At 34.4% G+C, this 22,630-nt stretch overlaps 6 protein-coding genes across 8 annotated transcripts; 4 read left to right on the top strand and 2 right to left on the bottom strand.

Moving 5' to 3' along the window:
- Positions 1-1,190: 1,190 nt before the first annotated feature.
- Positions 1,191-3,548, top strand: LOC142528717 (uncharacterized). Its single transcript, XM_075633828.1, has 2 exons — positions 1,191-3,404; positions 3,515-3,548. Exons 1-2 carry the CDS (start codon positions 1,234-1,236, stop codon positions 3,546-3,548), a joined length of 2,205 nt encoding a protein of 734 aa, XP_075489943.1. The 5' UTR covers positions 1,191-1,233.
- Positions 3,549-5,386: 1,838 nt separating this feature from the next.
- On the bottom strand, positions 5,387-6,538 carry LOC142528244 (serine/threonine-protein phosphatase 7 long form homolog). The gene is made up of 2 exons (XM_075633281.1): positions 5,714-6,538; positions 5,387-5,617 (listed from the first exon to the last, which is right to left on the bottom strand). Exons 1-2 carry the CDS (start codon positions 6,470-6,472, stop codon positions 5,441-5,443), a joined length of 936 nt encoding a protein of 311 aa, XP_075489396.1. The 5' UTR covers positions 6,473-6,538; the 3' UTR covers positions 5,387-5,440.
- A 1,594-nt stretch (positions 6,539-8,132) lies between these two features.
- Positions 8,133-10,682, top strand: LOC142529393 (uncharacterized). The gene is made up of 3 exons (XM_075634921.1): positions 8,133-8,237; positions 8,317-8,469; positions 9,991-10,682. Exons 1-3 carry the CDS (start codon positions 8,201-8,203, stop codon positions 10,302-10,304), a joined length of 504 nt encoding a protein of 167 aa, XP_075491036.1. The 5' UTR covers positions 8,133-8,200; the 3' UTR covers positions 10,305-10,682.
- A 1,746-nt stretch (positions 10,683-12,428) lies between these two features.
- Positions 12,429-15,458, top strand: LOC142528628 (3-epi-6-deoxocathasterone 23-monooxygenase CYP90D1). The gene is made up of 8 exons (XM_075633700.1): positions 12,429-12,857; positions 13,159-13,483; positions 13,962-14,111; positions 14,190-14,444; positions 14,525-14,617; positions 14,715-14,900; positions 14,977-15,101; positions 15,218-15,458. The coding sequence occupies exons 1-8, from the start codon at positions 12,604-12,606 to the stop codon at positions 15,309-15,311; spliced, it is 1,482 nt and encodes a 493-aa protein (XP_075489815.1). The 5' UTR covers positions 12,429-12,603; the 3' UTR covers positions 15,312-15,458.
- Positions 15,459-16,226: 768 nt separating this feature from the next.
- LOC142528627 (PRA1 family protein F2-like) lies at positions 16,227-16,985 on the top strand. Its single transcript, XM_075633699.1, has one exon. It carries the CDS (start codon positions 16,325-16,327, stop codon positions 16,877-16,879), a length of 555 nt encoding a protein of 184 aa, XP_075489814.1. The 5' UTR covers positions 16,227-16,324; the 3' UTR covers positions 16,880-16,985.
- On the bottom strand, positions 16,718-22,298 carry LOC142528626 (inactive protein kinase SELMODRAFT_444075-like). Of its 3 annotated transcripts, none has more exons than XM_075633696.1 (10): positions 22,072-22,298; positions 20,799-21,390; positions 20,063-20,217; positions 19,836-19,930; positions 18,728-19,737; positions 18,482-18,642; positions 18,020-18,096; positions 17,807-17,954; positions 17,572-17,721; positions 16,718-17,489 (listed from the first exon to the last, which is right to left on the bottom strand). In XM_075633696.1, exons 2-10 carry the CDS (start codon positions 20,983-20,985, stop codon positions 17,283-17,285), a joined length of 2,190 nt encoding a protein of 729 aa, XP_075489811.1. In that variant the 5' UTR covers positions 20,986-21,390; positions 22,072-22,298; the 3' UTR covers positions 16,718-17,282. The 3 variants fall into 3 exon arrangements, with proteins under 3 accessions (XP_075489811.1, XP_075489812.1, XP_075489813.1); XM_075633697.1 differs by having other exon boundaries at positions 20,799-21,014; XM_075633698.1 differs by lacking the exon at positions 22,072-22,298 and having other exon boundaries at positions 20,799-21,014; positions 21,109-22,028.
- Positions 22,299-22,630: the final 332 nt, after the last annotated feature.

Here is a 22,630-nt window from a genome sequence, read left to right as displayed (position 1 = left end):
ACTTTTACTCCCCCGCCCTTCCAAATGGGGGGAGCAAATTATTTCACCTCCCCCGCCTCCCCTACAGGCGGGGGAGAGAGAAATTAATTTAAATTCTCCCCCGCCTTTACGACAGGCGGGGGAGAGTTATTTTTATCATATCTTTCAATGTCGGCATGAATTTGTGTCGAATAATTAATGTTTTTGTATTTATTTGAATCACGAGTTGTCTTTAAATTTTTTTTAAATATAGGCAATAAAGAATTCATGTATTGTTTCTCTATATATGTCTGAAGTTATTTTTCTTGTTTTGCATCTAATAATAAGTATTTTTTTCCCGAGTTATTGTTCCGTCGGTGAATTTAAGGAGTGAAGAAATATTTGGCATCAATCAGTCCTGATTGAGATATATCGCTAATTTTTCAAATATGATATATCAATTTTTGTTTTGAAAATTACATCGATCTAAAAAATAATTTTCATACAAATAATTTATATTCATAATTATTTTTTGTTGTAGATTGTTCGACGAACGAAAGATTTGTTCACGATAAAGGACATCTTTTTCGAGGTATATATCATAATTTCATAATTTAAATCTTATTAGATAAATATTTCTATTATTTTTTATTGAACGAACCTAATTATATATTCCAAAAATATTTATGATCATTGATAAACATTTTTTTTATATCTTGTTTATTAAATATATGTGTGCGTAATATTTATGTATATTAAATCATGATGTATACACAAATTATTATATATATTATATATACACACTCACACACACACACACATATATATATACATATATATATATATATATATATATATTATATTGTTAGTATTTATAAATCATCGTTTTTTTTCTGGTTTATATCTCATAAAATTTATGAATTTCAATGTTATGAAGTACAAATCGTTCATTATTATTTTTGTGGTAGATTGTACGATATGAATTTAGACATATGAATTTTATTTGAAATGTTAATACTAGAAATGTTTTTCTTTAAATTGAAAATTTATTTTTAGATAAATTTAAATGCAGGTATGGATACAATTTCAGCCATTTTATATATTGGCGGTGATGTTATCGTAAGTCATGGAACAATCAATTATAGTAATAAAGGGGTGAAGTTAATTCGTATATCTAGATCTATGTCATTATGCGATTTGATTGAAATAGTTAATCGGAAGTTAGATATCGATCCCAGAAAATATAGGTTGAACCTTTCAACCAAATATTCGTATATGGACAAATCGCGTTCAGTAGAAGTTCATGTTGTCCTTGACGATGATACTTTACAATTTATGTTTGGTCCTGGTTCCGATGTGCAGTGCATAGAGTTGTATATTGAATGTGAGGCCATTGAAGATAATGTAGTAACAAATGTTGTTGAGTCGTACATTCCATGTATTACCCAAGGTCTAAGTATGATAGGATTTGATCAGTCAGGTGGCACGTCGTCTGCTACTTACAATGAAAATGTTGATCCACCTTATTCTTCCATGGACAATAATATTGGGGACTGGGATCAATATATTATTGGATGCGCAGATAAAGATAATAATTGTTGGCCGAACGTGAATTCTAATGCATCAAGCTTGGCTCGTGTAGTCGCTGCAGTGGCAACAGATGATGAAACATCACGTCAAATGTTTGCTGATTCTGCATTACTGGAAAATATAGAGAGTGACAGCGAGCCTGACACACCAGTGGGTGATGATTCAGACGAGGAGGGTAACGAGGACGCGTTCGAAAATGTTAGTGAGCAATTACATGGCGCAACTTCAGACATAGTTCCACTTGATGTTTCTAATATTTATGAGATGCCACAATTTTTTAGTGCTGTGTATGAAGAACAATGTCCTGATTCTGTAGGTGTGTCATCCGGGTCACAGACTGTCTTTTATAATCCGGAGAAAGGAGAATTACATAAAAACATAGTCTTTAGAAGCAAAAAAGAATTGATTGCAGCTGTTAAAGACTTTTCTGTTAGATGTGTAAGGCGTGAATATCGTGTTGTTGAGAGCACACCGACTTTATGGAAAGTTCGGTGCAAGAATCGATCATCGAGCATGGATTGTGGATGGGGCCTCCGAGCTTGTTTGAAAGCAAATTTGGGTTATTTTAAGATCACTAAATATGGAGATCGACACACATGTGTTTCTAGCCATGTTGGGATTGACCACAAAAACCTAGACAAAAACATGATCGCCTCGAATCTTATTGGTATTGTGCATTGTGATCCATCTTGTGAGATTAAATATGTTCAGCAACTTATCAAAGACAAATATGGTTATGAAATTTCGTATGCCAAGGCATGGTACAGTTTGAAGCGTGCTGTTGAAAACGTGTATGGCACATGGGAGAGTTCGGTTCGCATTTTGCCAACATACATGGGTGCTCTTATGAAGTTCAATCCCGGAACAATTGTTGAGTGGAGACATTTTCCAACAAACAACCCATCAATAAAAGTTTTAAACTATGTTTTTTGGGCCTTTCGACCATGTGTAGATGGGTTCCGATATTGCCGTAAAATTATCAGCATTGATGGCACTCATTTATATACGAAGTATAAGCACAAGATGCTTATTGCTGCAGGTTTGGATGCCAACAATCAGATATTACCCCTGGCTTTTGCACTCGTGGATGAAGAGAGTTATGATTCGTGGAAATGGTTTTTAGACCTTTTGTGTGTGCATGTTATTAATGGCCTACCAGGAGTTTGCATTATCTCTGATAGACATCGGGCCATCATTGGAGCCATCGAGGGAATACCTCAGTTCAATCCTCCGTACGGTGTACATCGGTTTTGCCTGAGACATGTTTGCTCTAATTTCAACACGCACTTCAAAAACGTTCATCTGAAAGACCTTTGTTGGCAAGCAGGATCACAACACCAGGTTCGCAAATTTGACGATATAATGAACGAAATTAAGAACAAGCAACCAAATGCATACAAATTTTTGTCTGAAATTGATAAACATAAGTGGACTCTTGCACATGATGGTGGTTGGCGCTTTGGCATAATGACAACAAATATGTCTGAGTGTCTTAATGGTGTACTCAAGGGTGCTCGTCGTCTTCCGATTACAGCAATAGTTAAGATGACTTTCCAAAGATGTGCGGAGTATTTTATAAATCGCATCACAAAGTGTCAATGTATGATGCAGAACAACCAACCTTGGCCTGACTATGTGTTGCATAAATATGAGAAATGGTCTGTCAGATCCAACGAACATACCGTGAGTCGGATCGAGATAAGAGCAAAGCAAGCTACTGTGACAACCGGGGTACGTCCAGGGCGAGGCAAACATGTCCAAGTTGTCACACTAACAACATGTGAATGCTCTTGTGGAAAGTGGAAAATCTTCGGAATTCCCTGTTCTCATGCAATTTGTACGGCAAAACACTTTGGGTTAGATCCTACGACATTTGTGCAGCCATGGTTCCGGATTAACGAATACATAAACACATATGAAGGAAGATTTCATGCTGTTCAAGATGATCACTATTGGGATACACCAGTATTCGAGCTACGCCACAATCCAGTTCGACGTGAAAGAAGAAGATCAGGGAGAAGTAGGACGACCAGAATTCGAAATGAAATGGACCAGCCAATGGTTCGAGAGAAACAACGTCGTCAAAGAGAAAATCCAGCAAGACAATAACACCTTTTCTGTGTTTCATGGCAATCGTATGGTAATGTGCATTATTTCATATATTTTTTTAATATCTTTTTGTTTACTAATTCATATCTAATAATTTTTGCAGGATTATTCCTCATATTGGCAATGCTCAATGATGATGTTATTTTTAATATTCGAGACTAGATGTACATTGTATGTGAACACAAAATTATGTTCCTACTTTTGTTTAATGGAATGTTGTGTCCGATTTATGCAACACTTATGTTCTTTTATTGCTTTTGTATTTTATATATGACATATATTGTTTATTAATGCATGTATATAATTTCACCAAAAAAGAGAAAAGCCAACATTAACGTTTCGAATATTACAATTAATATGTAATCTGAAACCATACAAGCAATACAAAATAAATGTTGAACGATTTACTTAATTTAAAAGTAGAATACAATACTAATACAAAGTATACAACAATATTCGATCTACAAACATCCTCCAGTACCACAATGAGGTCGACGTTTTACTCGTTTTCCTTTACGTCTCAATAAACCAACATGACCCGGAGCGACATCATTTACATTTTCTTCAATTACTTCTTCTTCGTTCATATTTTCTTCTTCTTCGTCTGAATCATCATCATTCACAGTGCCTCTGAATTCGTTGTTTGGTGTTCTCATACACCAAATATCTGAATATCTTGAAATGGAATTGGTGATATGTTATAATTTGGATTCATCTGATCTGCGTTCCATCCATATCCACCTGTAAGCATATCCGTGAAAGAAGGAATATATGCGTCATTCGGAGTTTGGAAACCATGATCCTCGTATGTGTGAACCTGTGTTGACGAAGCATGGTAACCTGTAGCCTGAAAAGTTCCTGCATATTATTGATCTCCCAATGTGGATGAGACGACTCTTCAAAATGATGTGAATGGGATGATTCTTGATTATGATGAGGATGAGGCAACTCTTGAAATTTACGTGGCTCCGACGTACTATCTAGCATATCACATAATCTCTCACCAATTTTTATAGTTTCTGTGATAGCAGACTCCAGTGCCTCACGAGGCTGCTCTTGTAATGATAGTCCACGAAACCAATTCCTCAAAATTTCTGCCTCGTTCCTCTGAAAACATAAACAAAAATCATTAAATGCGAAAATATTTAAAATATTGTAATTTCAATTGGAATAAAAAGTAGGTTACAACAACTTACCATAACACATCTCACATTTGCATCACCGGATCTATAACCATATTCTGCTTGCGGATCGATAGGGGTTATGAAACGACGAGTTATGTTATCATACCACATCGCATACTGACGTGTCATACCCACATTTCCGTTTGTCGGTTCACCCTCAACAATCAAATTGAGCCTATCATTCCATTCACATATGCTGTTTTTATGATGTTCGGCCCAATTATAGTTTCGCCTACCTTGTCGGGTGCATTCGTGAAATTCATCCCCATCAAACGCTGGCCCTGGAATGTGCTGCAACTGACCAAATTGTCGGAGAACTCGGTCTGGGCGGTACATCTCCACAATGTTGAAACATATAAGCGGGCACACCGAACGCCAATATTATTTGTCAAATTCATTAGAATATAGCACCCATTTGAACTACAATGAATGAAATAGGAAAATCAACTACGATGAAAACTTTTACACATATGTAACTAGTAATTAATATATTTAATTATTTGATAACTACCTGGTTTGGCTCAACAAATCACGAATCACTCGCACTGAGTGATTCGTAGTATGTGTCCACGTGAAACTACGGTTCCACCTGTATGAAATTAAATTGGGAATAGATTTGCAATCAACATCACAAAAATACATTTACCCAAAGATTTATAAATATACCTTTCACCAAATGGAGGAAATGGAAGAATTTGGTCATTGTGATCATCGTCATCTGGAATGTCACCAAATGGATCTGGACAAAGAAAGGTAATTCTAGAAAGTGCCCAAACCTACAACAATAATACATAAACGAAATATAATATTAATAAATGTGCAATGGAAAAATATGTTATGAAATAATCAAAAATTGCTAAAATTATATATACCTGTAAAATGAAAATTGGTCCTGCTATTTCACCTTTGCCGATAGTTGATGCAGTACACAGTTCACGATAGAGGAATGCTAGTACAGCACTTCCCCAACTGTATTTTGAAACCTGATTCGTGTCTCGGAGAAGACGTAAGTACATCAAATTTACGGAACAACAATCTGAATCAGGTAACATACATCCTCCGATAATCATCAATGCCACGCACCGAGTATACCGCTCAACTTCTACATGTGTGCTATTATCGTTGATCAAAATTGATCTACAATATTGATCCAGCACTGACATTACCAATTTATTACCTCTGAATTGATTTACGTGTGGCATAAAACCCAACCATTCAGCACATTGACTTTGCCACACGTGTGGCTTAAAAGATTCGTCAACGCCAGTAACAGCAAAACCGTTAATATTTAGATTCCATACCAGCTCAACATCTTGCAACGTTATTGTTGCCTCACCAACACGAAGATGAAATGTATGAGTCTCTCTACGCCATCTTTCAACGAGAGCCGTAATCAAATGATTATCATATTTGAAGAATCCGCAACGAATAATGCCATAAAGACCCATATCATTTAAACGTGTAAGAACGCGATGATGCAGTATTTTATCTTCACACAATTTGGATATAATATTGTCGGATCGCCGCACCCTTAAAGTTCTATCCAAATTGTTTTTTGAAATGACACTTGATATATGAGTTTCTTGTCTATATAAAACACTATCATCTATTGGTCCAGCGTTAAATTCCATCTGTATTTCATATATAAAAAATTACCAGTTAGAAATAAATACATATTTATATATAATTTCATTGTGATTTAATTGATATAAATTTAATTATTATAGTCCATCTTAAGACACTATTTTTTAAAATATTTTGTTTGTTAAAGATTTTATAATATAGCATTGCATTATTTTATAATCTTCAACTACCTTTTTCACTATTACAACTCAGTGAATTATTTTTGATAAAAAAACATTTGACCCATTTTATTCCCTAAAATTTCTCGAATAATAATTGAAATAAATATATTATATTACGTGATCTTTAATTTAACACTAAAAAATAATAAACATATAAAATTTTATCTCGATGATTAAATTCATGTCTAATAAATTTTTTAGATTTTATTTTATTATTTATGTCTAATATTTTAATTAAATGATACTACTAAATCATAATTTTTTCTCCTACATTTTACAAATTATTAATATTACAAAATATTAGATCTAATCTTAAAAAAAAAACGCTACTACGTACAAAGTAATAAATTTAATACGAAATATTACAAAATATTAGAGCTAAATTTTAAATTTTTAAAGAATAGTTTGAATAGAATTGTGAAAATGATTATTTATATTAACAACGGTATTCATAAAAACAATGTAAAAAGCTAATTAACATATTTAGCAATTAACATAATTAATATGTTAGTTTGATTAGTTATTTAATCTAATACCAAATTTAATTATGATGATAATAGGAAATAATCCCTCTTATTTGACTTAATTTAACATGTTTTGTGTCATTATGAAAATGATTCAAATGATATAATTGGAATTTAATTTAATTAAGTGCTAGTTTTAAAAACTAACTTAAAGTTAAATTTGATCATAAACATACATGTGTAGAAGGTCATTTTAAAATCCTTCTAAACAAATATATCATTTTTACGTAAACATAATAAATAAAAACACTTCAATAATATTTATGATAACAAATTAACAAATAAATATATCATAACAAAAATTAAGATAATAATTTTAACGAATTAAGATTAAAAATTTCTAAACATAAATTAAAATTAATATAATACAACCATCAAATAAATTAATTGAATACAAATAATTTTATCAACACTTAGAAATATTATTTACCTTTTAATAAGATAGGCACGATAATACCAATATCTACACTTCCTGAAATAAATCAAGAGACAGAAGGTATAAAATTATTAGAATTCAAAATTTTATTAAAAAAATTTGAGACGAAAAATAAATCAAATCCATACCGACAAATTTTTGAACAACCTTTGAATACAAAATGCAAGTGAACTTCTGTGAACACAATACAAGTGAAAAATCTTTGAATACAAAATGCAACTCTCGTGTATATATATATAAGAATTCTATTTTAAAAATATTTAAATTTGCCCGCCACTACAATAGGCGGGCAAGCAAAATTTTTTAAAAAGACTCTCCCCCGCCTGTCGTTCAGGCGGGGGAAAATTTAACTTAATTTCTCCCTCCTCGCATAGGCGGGGGAGGGAAATAATTTGCTCCCCCATTTGGATGGGCGGGGTGTAAAAGATTTATTTATTTATTTTTTAATTTTTTTTATATTAAAAAAATACGGTAGATTGTTAATAGATAATAAAAAGTACTATAATTTGATAAAAGACCCCGAATTCCAAGTCGTGTAAAGGTATAAATCAAAACCCCAAATGCTTGGCAAGAAGACCAAGATTTGGAGTGATAATGACAGAAGGTGGTCCCAAAATCTTCACCAAAAAATGTAATCAAACACCAATCTTTTCAAATTTTTTGAGCTTTTAGATTGATTTCTGATGTTGATTATGCTATACTGTTCTTAGCGAAGCTGAAGCCTGTTACACCATCCACCATGGCTGCGTCTTCGTCAACGGGGACTGCCTCTGTTGTTCCTCCGCCTCCTCCTCCCAAGGAATCGTTTGCTCGCCGTTATAAGTTTATGTGGCCACTTCTATTGGCTGTCAATTTCGTCGTTTGAGGTTTTTATTACACTGAAAAATCCCTACATTTCTCTCTCTCTCTCTCTCTTTACGCGCGTGTATGTTTATGTACTCGTGTGTTTCTTCGATTGATTTGGTTGTCTTCTCGCGTTTTCTTTAGAAATGATCACATAAACAGAATGAGATCAAATGGCTAGTTTGAAATAATTTTATCGACTTTCATTTCTGGTAGTATTTTTCTAAAAAGTTTATGCTTGATCATTGACTGAAGAATGAAATGGAGAAGTGTGTCCTCAAGAACTCAAACTAGCATTGCGTGTGCTGGCTGAGCTACCAATGCTTGGGTTGTTCTGCCAGCTTACTTACTGGATTTCCTTGAGGTTTACAGACTCAAACTGATCAACTTTACTATGATCTCTGATGAACATTTTGCCATTTATATATAGTAGTTGACCGATTTCATTTCAGTTATGTTGGAAATGATATCGAGGATCTTTTTTTAGGTCCTCTTATTTTCTTTTCTTTTCTGGTATCTTGAGAAATGTTGAAATGGAAACCTGGTCCATTTTATCTTTGAACTTGATAACATCAATTTCTTTAGGAACTTCACTTACCAAATTTGTTCCTTTTCAACAATATCTAAAATTATTTTATCCAAGAAAAGTATATATTCAATTGAATTGAATAGGCGTCAAATTGATGTGTTGACTCTGTGTATGTGTCACTAAGAAATAAGAATAGAACAACAGGGTAACCTCTGAAGTGAATGCCACCCTATTCATTTAGCTTCCCTTTATCTATTGTCCCCATTTGTGATCCTGTAAAAGCCTGTTCTCTGCTTTCAAGAATTAAGCAAAATGCTGAAGTGTTCCTGTTCCAGATCCATTCCTTTTATGTACTTTTACTAGCACGAACATGAACCATCAGTAGCTCAAGGAGCAGAGATATCCTTTTCCAACTCAATCTTTATTAATTAATGGTTGTGATGTAACTGAAGTAAAAGAAATTTCTCAGCACTTGGGAAAGTAATCTCTGCTTACTTCAGCACTACGCTTTATTTAAAGTTTGTAGTTTGTATGGACTGAATTTGGGTATGTTTGAACTGAAACCATGACAAAATAGTGGCACATTTTATTTCCAATTCAATTCAATAGAAATGTGTTCTACTTATCTTATAGGCTTCTCTGAAATTTGGATGGACAGAATGCGTAACTCTACCACCATTGGAAGTCATTCTCTAATTTGTTTGCATTATTTAAAAAATGATGATTTGAGTGGGCTAGCTGGTCATCAATTATCATTAATTGTCCATACTCTAGTAATGCTAATTTTCATCGACTGGAGCAAGAGTTTACCAACCATGCACCTTTTAATCTCTCTCTCAATGTCAATTGTTTTCTTGATCATTTTTTTATTACCTAAATATTATTGGGTGCTCTGCCGCTGCGTAAATTTGATAACCTGTGCGAACTTGTATCAATTCTATTGTAAGATTTTGTTTTGGAACAAAATCTACTCATTCCCTGATAAATTTCTGGTTGTTGCAATTCTTCATAGCCTATCTTTTTACAAGAACTAGTAAGAAAGGTGTGGGAACTGAAGCAGAAAAACCAGATGCTCCTGTCACTTCTACGTCAATATCACCTCATGCTGCACCAGTTATCATCTCTGAAAATTTGGTTACTCGATCCACTGTTGAGCCTGTACAACATGCGCCAATCGCGGAAGATCAGCAACGCGAATTGTACAAATGGCTGTTAGAAGAGAGGAGAAAAATAGAGCCCGAAGATGGTGAAGAGGAGAAGCGTATTGAAGAAGAAAAAGCCATTCTAAAACAGTTTATTCGAGCCAAGTTCATCCCAATTTTGTGATTCTTGGCGTGAAAATCGATTTGATTAGCAACTCGTTAAAACACCAATCGTCGTGAATTGTTCATATTAGACATGTGGAAGATATCGTTGTTGCTAGTTCAGAACTTTTGAGTTCTTTGATGGAATTTGAAAGACTAAAATGAAGCTTTATTTGCTGTTCAAAGGGTTCTCGTTCTTGAATTGAATCTAGGTTATCGAAGAAATAGGCAGGCAAGTTTGTATATCAACAAGCATGATAATTGTTTGAAAATAACTCAAGATTTTCTTTTAGGCTGAAGTCTTTGAATTTTGGCACGGACAAAGGAGACAAGTTCCAATCGAGAAAGACAGAATAGTGGTGGATAGAGTTTGCTGATTCACTTTGTTTTTTTTTGTTTTTTTTTTGGGGCAAAAAAAGGTTGTCGAGGACTTGAGTATGTGTGTTTTATGTGTGTATCTATACATTTACAGTGTGACTCAACTCTCTCTTTTTTTTGTTTCTTCCAATGTCTTCAAGAAGCAAAGGTGGCTCGCCGTTGAAGATCTACATGTTGCATCTTCTTAATCTAGATAATGCTCTAATCTCTTCATTTTTATTTTTGGTTTCTTGCTCAAATCGCGATTTAATATAGGATTTCAAATTGAAATTGAGTTGCTTCTTCTAGACAAGCGACGTCAAAATATACTTATAAGCTGATGGGAAAATCTAATGAAAGCTGACCAACGACTACCAAAATTAATTCACAACTAATCCTTTAATTTCAACATATAAAAACATATCCAGTTTGTATATTTTAATGAGACTAAGATTAGACCGAATGGGCGAATGATTAAAGCATATTCAAGAGTTTGATGGAATGATGGCATTATGCTAAAGCACACACTTGAACTAACATTTTAATTAGTAAATATTTCTGCAGGCTTCAGCATGGAATTTATCATAAAAATTTGAACCAAATCAATTAAATATTACAAAGCAAACATGAAATGATGTTTATCAATGGACTATTTAATAATAGTAGTTAGTTGATGCGGCACCAGTCAAACAATACTTATAGAAAGCTCTTTCTAAATATTGTTATATAATAAAATAGGTTTTAATTTTTAGTGGTATGATTTATCATATATTTAATAAATTATTATATATACATTTATATATATTATTTTTAGAACATACAAATTATATAAAGATGATGTGTTTTTTTTAATACTTTACATCGAATCTAATAATAATTAGCAGACTTAAGCACTTATACGAGATTTTATGGATAAAACTGGTTAAAAAAAAGAAAAAGAAAAAAAGAGAGGCTCCAATTCAACACACATTTTATTTATATGCAGGATATTTATAAATTACAATCTTTTATCTCAAATTGAATACTTTATTTTGCTTTGGAAGATATTTTAATTATTTCTCAAAGGTAAATTATATTTCATTTCAAAACAAAATATAATTGCAATTTTTTTTAATTAAAAAAAACGCTAATTTGCATAGAGTTGTTCATAGAGACATTACAGTTGCAATTTTGTAGGACTTTTGCACATTCATTAATTAATTACATAATTAGTTTTCTACCTGTCCATACGTGCAAGTGTCGATACATACATAATTGTCCTTTCAACATTTAATTTTATGTGCAATAATAGTTTTTTCAGTACCAAATATTTGAATATATATCTTTTTATGTAATGAAATAAGAATATTATAAGTAGTTGTGAAATCAACGATTATGTAAACTTATTTATGGATGGGTCCGGCCATGGGGAATTATTATAGAATGCACGAGATTCAGTAATTTTCAATCATGGATGTGGGGAACCGACAACATTTCATTTCATCATTCTCTTCATATAATTATTACGCTTATGGATCTTATTTTAATTTAAAAATAATGATATATATAATATATATCTAACTAGTTGTATATTTTTTGTTAAGATTGAGTGTTAATCGTTTTTATAAAAAAATTATATATAAAATGTTTCGATTATTGGCTTGATTGCAGATGACCAAAGGGATATTCTATCCTCTTCCCACATAAATTCATCTCCTTGACCTATATTCTGTCCTTTTCCCTCTGCCAAAACAAAAGCAAAATATAATAATAATAATAATAATAATAATAATAATAATATCGCCAACAACGGGCCACTCCGGAGCTCATACACATGCAAATACGTTTTTGCCGATAATTTTTTTTTTTATCTTTGGATATATATTTATATTACTAAACAGAACAAACCAAGACTAATTAGTGATCGATCAATTGTGTTTAGTGGAGAAAACCCACCAAGAAAAAAGCGAAGAAAAGGGTCAGAAATGGACCAAATCGTGTGGAGTTTTCTGGCGACAGCAGCAATAATATTGTTCTTGTCCGCCATAACTGCGCACAGGAACACTATATTAACCGCGAGTAATTTCAACAGAAGAAGAAGACGAAGCAGCGAGTTATCATCTCCAGCGATTCCTTTGGGTAATCTTGGAATACTGCCTTTTATTGGAGAAACCATTCACTTCATCTCTTGTGCTTATTCAGACAAACCTGAGACTTTCATGGACAAAAGACGTCTCGTGTAAGTCATATATATACTTTAATTTTATCTGTGTTCAGATCACAGTAAAAAAATTCATGCTTCTCATGCATAAAATAAGAAATTCTCAGTTAGAAATCGACTAGCAATATTTAAATTTTGCCATCAATATCTATATAAACACACACACACACACACACAAACACACATGATCGATTAATTAGAAGTGAAATATATATATTGAAGTTGCGTGCCTGTCAGGATTATGTAAAAACAATGATGTTTTGTCCAAGAAATATAATTTTTGATCCTAGAAAATTTGTGGGCTTTAATTATATTGTAGGTATGGTAAGGTTTTCAAGTCACACTTATTTGGAAGTCCCACCATAATATCAACTGATGCAGAAGTAAGCAAGATCATTCTGCAAAGTGATGCAAGTATATTTGTGCCATCTTACCCTAAATCTCTGATGGAACTCATGGGAAAATCCTCTATATTGCTTGTGAATGGAAGTCTGCACAGAAGAATGCATGGCTTGATTGGTTCTTTCATCAAATCTCCAAACCTGAAAGCACAGATTACTGCAGATATGCAAAAGTATGTCATGGCATCGATGGATAAATGGAGGGAAGATTCACCTGTGTTTGTTCAAGATGAAGCTAAACACGTAAGTCTTCTAAATTTTTTTCTGTTTTTGCGGCTGTTTGTTTGTATAGCCCAATTTCTTTACTTTTTTTTTAAAAAAAAGTTACTGTGATAAAAAAACCGTTTAGTTACCTCGCTCGCTCGCTCTAAGAATGTTATAAAATATTTTTTGGTTTATTTTTTTGGTTTTAAATGCATACACAATGTGGAAGCTGGAACTGTGGCCTTTTGCATCTACGAATGATTAATCATATTACAGCAGTAGCCTGTAGTCAGATTTAAGATTGTCACCATTATGGCGAAGAAATTAATGATCTAATTTACTTAAAGTATAAGCGTTGGTGTTTTTACAGATCATAGCTGTAACTTTTGCTTGAATTATACTGTCTGTAAAGATCAGAGCATTGATGATAATTATGTCCGCAACTTCCTTTTTTTAAAAATCTAAAGTAACTTTCACGTGAGTCATTTATTTTTATTACATAATATAATATTTTCAGATTGGATTTCAAGTGCTGGTCAAAGCATTAATTAGCTTGGAACTCGGTGATGAAATTGAGGTTCTGAAAAAACATTTTCAAGAATTTATTGCCGGCCTAATGTCGTTGCCATTAAATTTTCCTGGTACTCAGCTTTACCGATCATTACAGGCAGGTATCTCTCCTCTTTGAATATATAATTAAATATATATTATATATATAAGATTGTGATATCGAATCGGGTTTCAGGCGAAAAAGAAAATGATCCAAGTAATACATAGGATTATCCAAACGAAAAGGGAAATTAATGGCGGCGGCAAAAGGAACTCAGCAAGAGATGTTGCAGATGCATTGGTGAAGGATACAAATGAGTATTTGACAGACGATTTGATAGCAGAAAACATAATTGATTTAATGATTCCTGGAGAGGATTCCGTGCCTGTTTTGATCACTCTTGCTGTCAAATACCTGTCTGACTCACCACTTGCTTTAAAACAATTAACGGTATATATTGATTAATGCATGGTTATAATTATTGTGTTGTTAAAATGAAATTATTAAATGTTAACTTAATTTACATTTAGGAGGAGAATATGAACCTGAAGAAGGCCAAAGAAAAGCTTGGAGAGCCATTTTATTGGAATGATTACATGACGTCATTGCCCTTCACAAGGAGTGTAAGAAACATGCATGCATGCAATACTATATATATATATATATATATATTAAACAAGTGTTTGCAAAAATTTAATTAAGAAATTTATTGATGATCAGGTGATAACAGAAACACTGCGGATGGGAAACATAATAATAGGAGTAATGAGAAAAGCAATGAAAGATGTGGAAATAAAAGGATACCATATCCCTAAAGGATACTGTGTGCTGTCATATTTCAGATCAGTCCATTTGGATGATTCCCTTTATGAATCCCCTTATCAATTCAATCCATGGAGATGGAATGTAAGCAAGCAACAATATTCTATTATTTCGGTTCTTGGAATAATTAGGAATATTTGCTAACTTCATATTCATACAGGACAAGGACATAAGTTATAGCTATAACTTCACACCATTTGGAGGTGGGCAAAGGTTGTGTCCAGGGCTTGACATGGCTAGGTTGGAGGCTTCTATCTTCCTCCATCATCTGGTTACTCAATTCAGGTTCTATCCTTTTCTTTACTTGAGACTTGCTTCCTCCGTGGTTATACGAAGAATACAACTTATATATGTTTGATAGGAATATGATTGGTAATTTACATGATTATTTATGATGACAGATGGGAAGCTGAAGAAGATTCCATTGTCAACTTCCCTACTGTCCGAATGAAGAAAAGAATGCCAATTTGGGTCAAAAGGAGAAGAAATACATGAAGTTGGCATATACTTACATACATACATACATATATATATATAAGCAAATTGTTAATTTTTGTTAAACGCATGCATTCCAGTATGGACAATTATTGATGTCTTCTTTTGAGTATGTTTAATAAAATACATGTATTAATATAGTGTGTATTTCTTCATCTAAAAATCGACTCTATCTTCAAGATAATCTTATGCCCAAAAAAAGTAAATGGGTTACTTGTTGACCAGTTTTCGGCTCAGCATTGGGAAATGGGAGACCTCAAATTAAACGACAACTCAGCTGTAAAATATATATATCTATTTGGACAGCTAATAATCACTGTCCAATTGATTTTAGCAGGCCACGTGCTCGAACTCTAGAGATACTCGGGCGGTCTTATCTTCTGACAACTGGATTTGGTTGTTTCGATTCGGAAATTTTGACGTGTTTAGATCAACCACCATAAACGAACGATGAATATTTTGTTTATATCAGTTCCAGAAATTTCATGTAATGATCAATTAGTTGTTTATAATGAGCGAACAGATTTATAAAACATAGTTTTAGTTTTTTTTTTTTTTTTTTTGATAAAGAAATTTTTAATGTTGATTAGATGTTTTAATTATAGGTAAATTATATAAAAAAATATTATTTATTTAAATGAATAAAAAATTAATTGGTGTCTACCATTAAATATTTTGATGTTTATATTATTTTTAATTTTATTAAATAATATTAAATAATTAGAACGAAATTATTTCAATAAAAAAAAATTTATTTAGATTTTTTTTTTATGTAAAATATAAAATTATTTGAGGAAGTATTAGCAGAATAAAAAATATAATTATAAAATTAAATATTTTGAAATCTTGTATTTACAAATTTTTTTATTTAATAATATAATATAAATATATAAATAAAAAAATATTTTTTGACAGGAGGGAGACGACTAACTATTTACCAGAATAAAAAGAGAGAAGCCCTTCCATTGATCTGCCCTCAACTTTTGTTCCAAGAACTTCCCTCCGCACACGAAATGACGAATTACGGCACAATCCCCACCTCATCTTCGCCTTCCGGCGGCCACATCGAGTACATCTCACGGGCTAAGGAACGCATCAAATCCGGACTCGGCACGCGCCGCCCCTGGCGTGAAATGTTCTCCTTCCACTCCCTAAACCTCCCCAAATCCTTCCGAGACTCCATCTCCCGTGTCAAAACTAACGCCGGCTACTTCCGCATGAACTACGCCATCGTATTTCTGTTAATTATCTTCCTCAGCCTCCTCTGGTTCCCTATCTCGCTCATCGTCTTCATCGTCATGTTGGCCATCTGGTTGGTCCTCTACTTCCTCCGAGACGAGCCGCTGGTGATCTGCGGCCGCACGATCTCCGACAAGGCGGTGCTGATCATTCTCTCCATCGTGACGCTTGTTGTTCTACTGCTGACGCACGCCACCAAGAATATTCTGGTGGCGTTGGCGATCGCCGTGGTGGTTGTTCTGATCCACGCCATCGTGAGGAAAACTGACGATTTGTACTTCGACGAAGAGGCGGGAGGCTTGTTGAGATCTTCACCGTCCTCCCCTTGATTTGATGATTTTTTCCGTTGACTTTTGTTGGAAAATCTGCTGTGTGTGTGTGTATGGGGGATTTGTATTATTTGGAAGGAAATAATTACAGGTGAATTTATTTTTAGTCAGCGAGTTTACACTAGCTAGATTTCTTTTGGAAAAAAAGATGGGATACATTTCGAATTCAAGAAAGCATACAAAAGGAGAAAGAAAAGCTAACCCATTTCAAGAATATTGTTAGATCCGTATTTAGCATATCATTACAAACATGGGAGGGACACAAGTAGTATTCCCTAGACACTGATAATGATTATGATGCCAAATTCTGAATTTAGTCACAAACCTAAGACCACTAGTTCTATACAGAGAACCAAAATCTTCCGGCAAAATAAATGTATAAATCCTCATTTACACTTCATCTTCACATGAAATCTTGACTTGGTCTCCCCCCGCTGTTGTTAAGGGCGAGATTCGAACTAAAACATCTTGATGCCTCGTCGTCTATGGAGTCAGTTTGCTGTTCATGCAGCAGCTGGTAATGTGATGAAATAGTGCCGCTCATATCAAATCCTGGTGTGGATGATGGACAACTTGGATCGATAGCATCGCCTTCCAGTATCCGAAGTACCTATTTTCAAGGGCCATCTCCATAACTAACTATTTAGAACTCTAGGAAAGTAATTATTTGACAAATACATGATACAACTCACCTGCGACATGCGAGGCCGAGCCTCGGGATCACGACGAATGCATAAAGATGCAGCGTGCAACATACAGTAAACCTCGTGCTCTACGTAGCAGCTTCCTAATCGTGGATCAACGAGTTCATCAGTGGCATACGCGACCAATAATGGACGTGCCTGCCAAGCATCACATTAACCGTAGATAAATTACTCAGCTACGCAGAGCTTGGGAAAATATAACGTGTCAGGAGATTATACATACCCACTCGGCAAGACACTGCTGTCCTTTGGGTCTGCTAAGATCCACAGCCTTACGCCCGGTTACAAGTTCCACCAGTACCACACCAAATGAGTAAACATCTGCCTTTTCTGTGATCTGACCGCTTTGAGCATACTCAGGTGCCAAGTACCTAAATAAACATCATGGTTATTGAACTTGATATTTTGGGGGAGGCAAAATAAACTTGCAACTCACCCAAATGTTCCAATCACTCTCGTTTCAACTCCCGTATCTCCATCTGGTTGCCATCTAGCTAGACCAAAGTCTCCCACCTTCCGGAAGAAGATCAAACAAAAATCATATTCTGTCACTCGCAAATTGTTTGCTACTTGTCCATACGTAGACTGGATGTTCGTGACATGCCTCATAGCAAGACATGTGACGAACATGGAATCAGAATGCAAGAAGACAATTAGAACATGAACAGACGTTATAAGCTCGGGTACGAAAACCAGGTTCTATTAGCATAACGTTCTAGTCAATATGGTTTTTTCTAAAAGCTTACAGTACATATATTCAGTTGGTAAATCAATTATTGACTTAGATCAGAAATTTTGAAATTGCCGCACCAGTAACAGAATGGCGACATAGCACATGACCACCATGACAATAGTCTGGAACGAAATGTTAGTTAAAACTACAGGTTAAGATTTTTACCAAGGGCTCAAAATCATGAGTAATGAGAATGTTATTTGGTCGCAAATCTCGATGCACTATGCAGCCAACCCTACATTCTTCATGAAGATATCGCAACCCTCGTGCAGCTCCAACTGCTATTTTTTTACGTGCATTCCATGTAAGTGAACCTTGTTGGTGTCCTGGAAATTCCACGTACATTTGAAATTCTCATAAAGCAAAATCATCCATTAAACAAAGAGCCTATAAAATGTACGAAAATCATACCGTAAAGATGAGAATCTAGAGATCCGTTGCAAATGTATTCGTAGACTAGTAATCTTCTACCATCTTCAATGCAGAAACCAATCAACATAACGACATTGCGTTGCTGAGCACAACTTAAAACTTCAACTTCTGAACAAAATTCTTGATCCCCTTGAGAACTTGCCAATTTATGCTGCTTGACAGCCACTACAAGGCCATCAGGAAGTACACCTCTGTGAACAGATCCAAACCCACCTTCTGCTAAAAAATTAGCTTGTGAAAACGCTCCAGTTGCGAGCTCTAGCTCAGCATATGTGAACCACCTAGGAGGCTTTCCAAATACAGGAGCCTTGTGCTGACACACAGAACACAAGGGAGGGGACCCAGAGGGCGCTGTTCTTAGTGACATAACTTCTCTAAAACTTTCATTGAAATCAAGGTTAGGACGATAGCTTGGCGATTGAAATTCAGATTCCAAGTAAAGATTTGAAAGCTTTTCTAACTGGGCTTTGGTAGATGAATTTTGAGTCTGATTACCAATTCGTCCTGAGCTTTCTCCTGGATGTTCAAAAAATTGACAATGTGCGGTAACAATTTCTGCCATCCATGGTTGAAACCTTGAAGAGGGAGACAACTTTTCACTGTCAGTTTCTGAATTAGATTCATTAATTTCCCTTTCCTGTTTTGTGGCTAACAATTCTTCTCGCCTCAGGCCATCTTTTTTTTCAGTCACGAAAAATGGTGAAGTTCCAGGATCAGAACTTGAAACTGATGACGTTGCAGCTTCAGTGACAGTAAATGGCTCGGGACTACTCGATGGGGTGACAAGCGGACCACGAGTTGGATTCAAAGAACTACTCATGTTTTCTTGTTTCTTTGATGATTCGTCACTATCAGAATTCAAAATTTCAGGCTCCTTTTCAGGTGATCCCATTAGATTGAGCCGCAGTATTTTTGGTTGAGAATGCTTCATTACTACAATGTTGCATTGCAGCTCTTCCATGCATCGTTTCTCCTCCTGTTTGAGATGCCTGTAAGATAGATACTCAAACCAAAAATCACAAAATTACTATGCAAGTTTTTCTTATATAGTTTTAGATGCTTTAAGCAGCAGGATTATAGATATTACTTGTCCAGAACAACCCAACTAGCTATCTTTTTCTTTGCCTCAGCAGCCACTGCTCCACAAGCGGTACCAGATACGATTCTTATCTTCATATTGATCTAAATCATAATTGGAAAAATCATTTATCAGCATAAGATGACCATGCACACTGCTGGAGTCATAAATTTAATCGGTGGATCCTACCATGCATACACAAATAAATGTCAGGTACACAAATTTTTAAGACTAACTTTGTTAGGATCATAAACATGATGAAGCTGAAGAATCATCTGGGAGCAATAATCTGTTATATCAGATTTCTGTTCTGCAGTTGTACCAGAGTGAAACCTCCAGTTGCCACTAGCACAGTCTCCAGCAAATATTGGGAATCCCCAAAATTTTCGACCTGATTTAGGTAGGGCAAAAAATAATTACTAAGTCACTCTGCAAAATTGTAAATTGCTCGATAATTGATTTGGACTTAGTCACCAAACATGAAAAACGGAGTTAAACTCCAAAATTAAGACGCCCCTACAATTCTCACAGCTTGTACTTGGGGCAAATAGTTGCTAGAAGCACCAAAATACTGAATGAATCAAGAATTTCTTTTTCAATTCTTGACATGGAGAGGCAAATTCAACATATTGCTTAGATTTGATTTGGACTTGAGTTGGAAACGCCAGAAACAAGTGAAATTCAAGCGAGGGATTATGCTGATATTGAAGTATATATTGTGTATTGCGTGATATTTAAAGATTTTGCCATTAATTTTCTAATACTTCATTGTTATTCTACAGTTTGGACACAAGCATAAGAGTTCAAGATCTTGAAAATACTTATATTTGGTTCAACATGACGGAGGTGAACTGGAAATTTCAATTGAATGATAAATCCTTCGATTCAAAGACACGAAACTTAAAGCAATGAACAAGGCTAAATCATGCAGAAAAAACCTTTTAAACCAAGCAAATAATCTAAAACCTTTACCAGAACTATGTGAAGAGACAACCACAAGAAGAGTAATGCAATCCCCAGGCTGAACAACATGAGTCAGAGCCCACAAAAGAGCAGTCTTAGGAATCTCCTTTGATGCTTTAACAGCAACCAATACCTTCTCAGCTACAGCAGAACCACCCTTTTCGTGTGTTCCCACTTTCTTCATCTCTCTACTCATTAGCTCACAAGAAATTTATCCTCACTTTTCTATTCAAAAACTCAAAAGCATAGCGCTAATATCAGTACCTCAAGAATATACCACAATTCTATATTGATTCTATGAAAGCCTGTCTACATGAACCGCCAGCAAGAAAACATTAGGTTCATTATTTTGTTCTCTGTCCGACCACTAAAGATGTGATCAATCCAACTCACATACTGCCAACATGCTCACTGTTGACATGACCCTCATAACCGAGAACCAATATTTTTCATTTTTCTTTTGTTTTTCCGGTCATGAACACTGAAATAATGAGAGCGTGATTTTAGCTAGAGATGAGTGTAGTTGCAGGTTCCAAAAATGGTATCGTAGTAGCCATTTGTATGGATCCGGGTAGAGAAAGTTGTCAAGGACAAGAACTCACTGTTTGTCACATGATCTCGTATGTTAGAAAATACAGAAAAATACTTCAAGCAAGTATGCTAGTTTCAAATTAGAGAAGTCAGAATTTTAAAGAGCAGGCCTGGTTAAATGAGCTGTGCTCCAGAGTCTCGTGTCTCTTTTTCTCTAATATATCAATAATTGGAAGATTGGAAACGTGGAACCAAAAGATTCCGTCACAAATAAAATTTTTACTCTAAACTAAGACGATATTTTTTTTTTCGGCTTCTCAATCATCTCCCCACAATCCAAAATCAGCACCATCTTTAAAATCCGCGAAAACCCACAAGCCAATCAGCACATGATTCATAAATAATCAAGACAGTATTTTGGTTTCTCTGGAACTATCGATTTCGCCTTCTCTTAGCCACTTAGTTTACAATACAACAGCAAGTCAGCGATGATGAAACAACAACGAACATGACATCTTCAGAAAAAAAGGTTGCATTTTCTTTCAAGCAACTCACGATGTGGATGTATCACGTATGTTAGAGAAAAATACTGAACGAGACGGAGCTTTCAAGATGAACAACGTCCACAGCTCGGTACAAATTGGGATATAATTAGATGTGACAACAGTATCAACAAAACCCGCATCAAAAACTGAAAAAGATGGATTTTTTATGCATCACAAGACTTGAAAAAACAAGCATCTGCACTTACATTTCTAGCAATGGCATGTTTGCATTTACTTGGAAAAACCCATTGTGAAAAAATACATGTTTTCTTCTTTCACATATAGCTTGGTTCTAAATTTCTGTCAGCAGTCAGCAATGCCCCCCCTCTTATGGATGATTTTACTGTATTCCTGTTCGCTTTCTTTTCGATTTGAATCAGAATTGGGCGACTTTATTGAATGGATAGCTACTTTTGGAAGCTTTAATTTAATTTCATAACCTGTGAGATATAGCCTCTTTCTTTTTTTGAAGATGTAAACATATATATCCTTTGATCAAGTAGCACTGGCCACTGAATGTATAGAATAAAACTTTTACTTAACTAAAAATAATAATATACGATGTTAATCGAGAAAGGATTCAAATTAAAGTGCTAAAGTTGAGTTTGGAATTAAAGTTTCATAAAATGTGAAAACAAATATTGAAAATTTATAACTACTAATTCACGTCTATGATTATATTTTTCTTTCATATCATGTCGAGAACCGAAGCAATCATTGATTCAATAATTGAAGACTAAAATGGGGTGGCATTGGGTTTGGTGG

Source organism: Primulina tabacum, chromosome 16 (genome assembly GCF_025594145.1).
Source record: "Primulina tabacum isolate GXHZ01 chromosome 16, ASM2559414v2, whole genome shotgun sequence".
Taxonomy (NCBI): Eukaryota; Viridiplantae; Streptophyta; class Magnoliopsida; order Lamiales; family Gesneriaceae; genus Primulina; species Primulina tabacum.
This window is presented reverse-complemented; position numbering and strand designations above follow the sequence as displayed.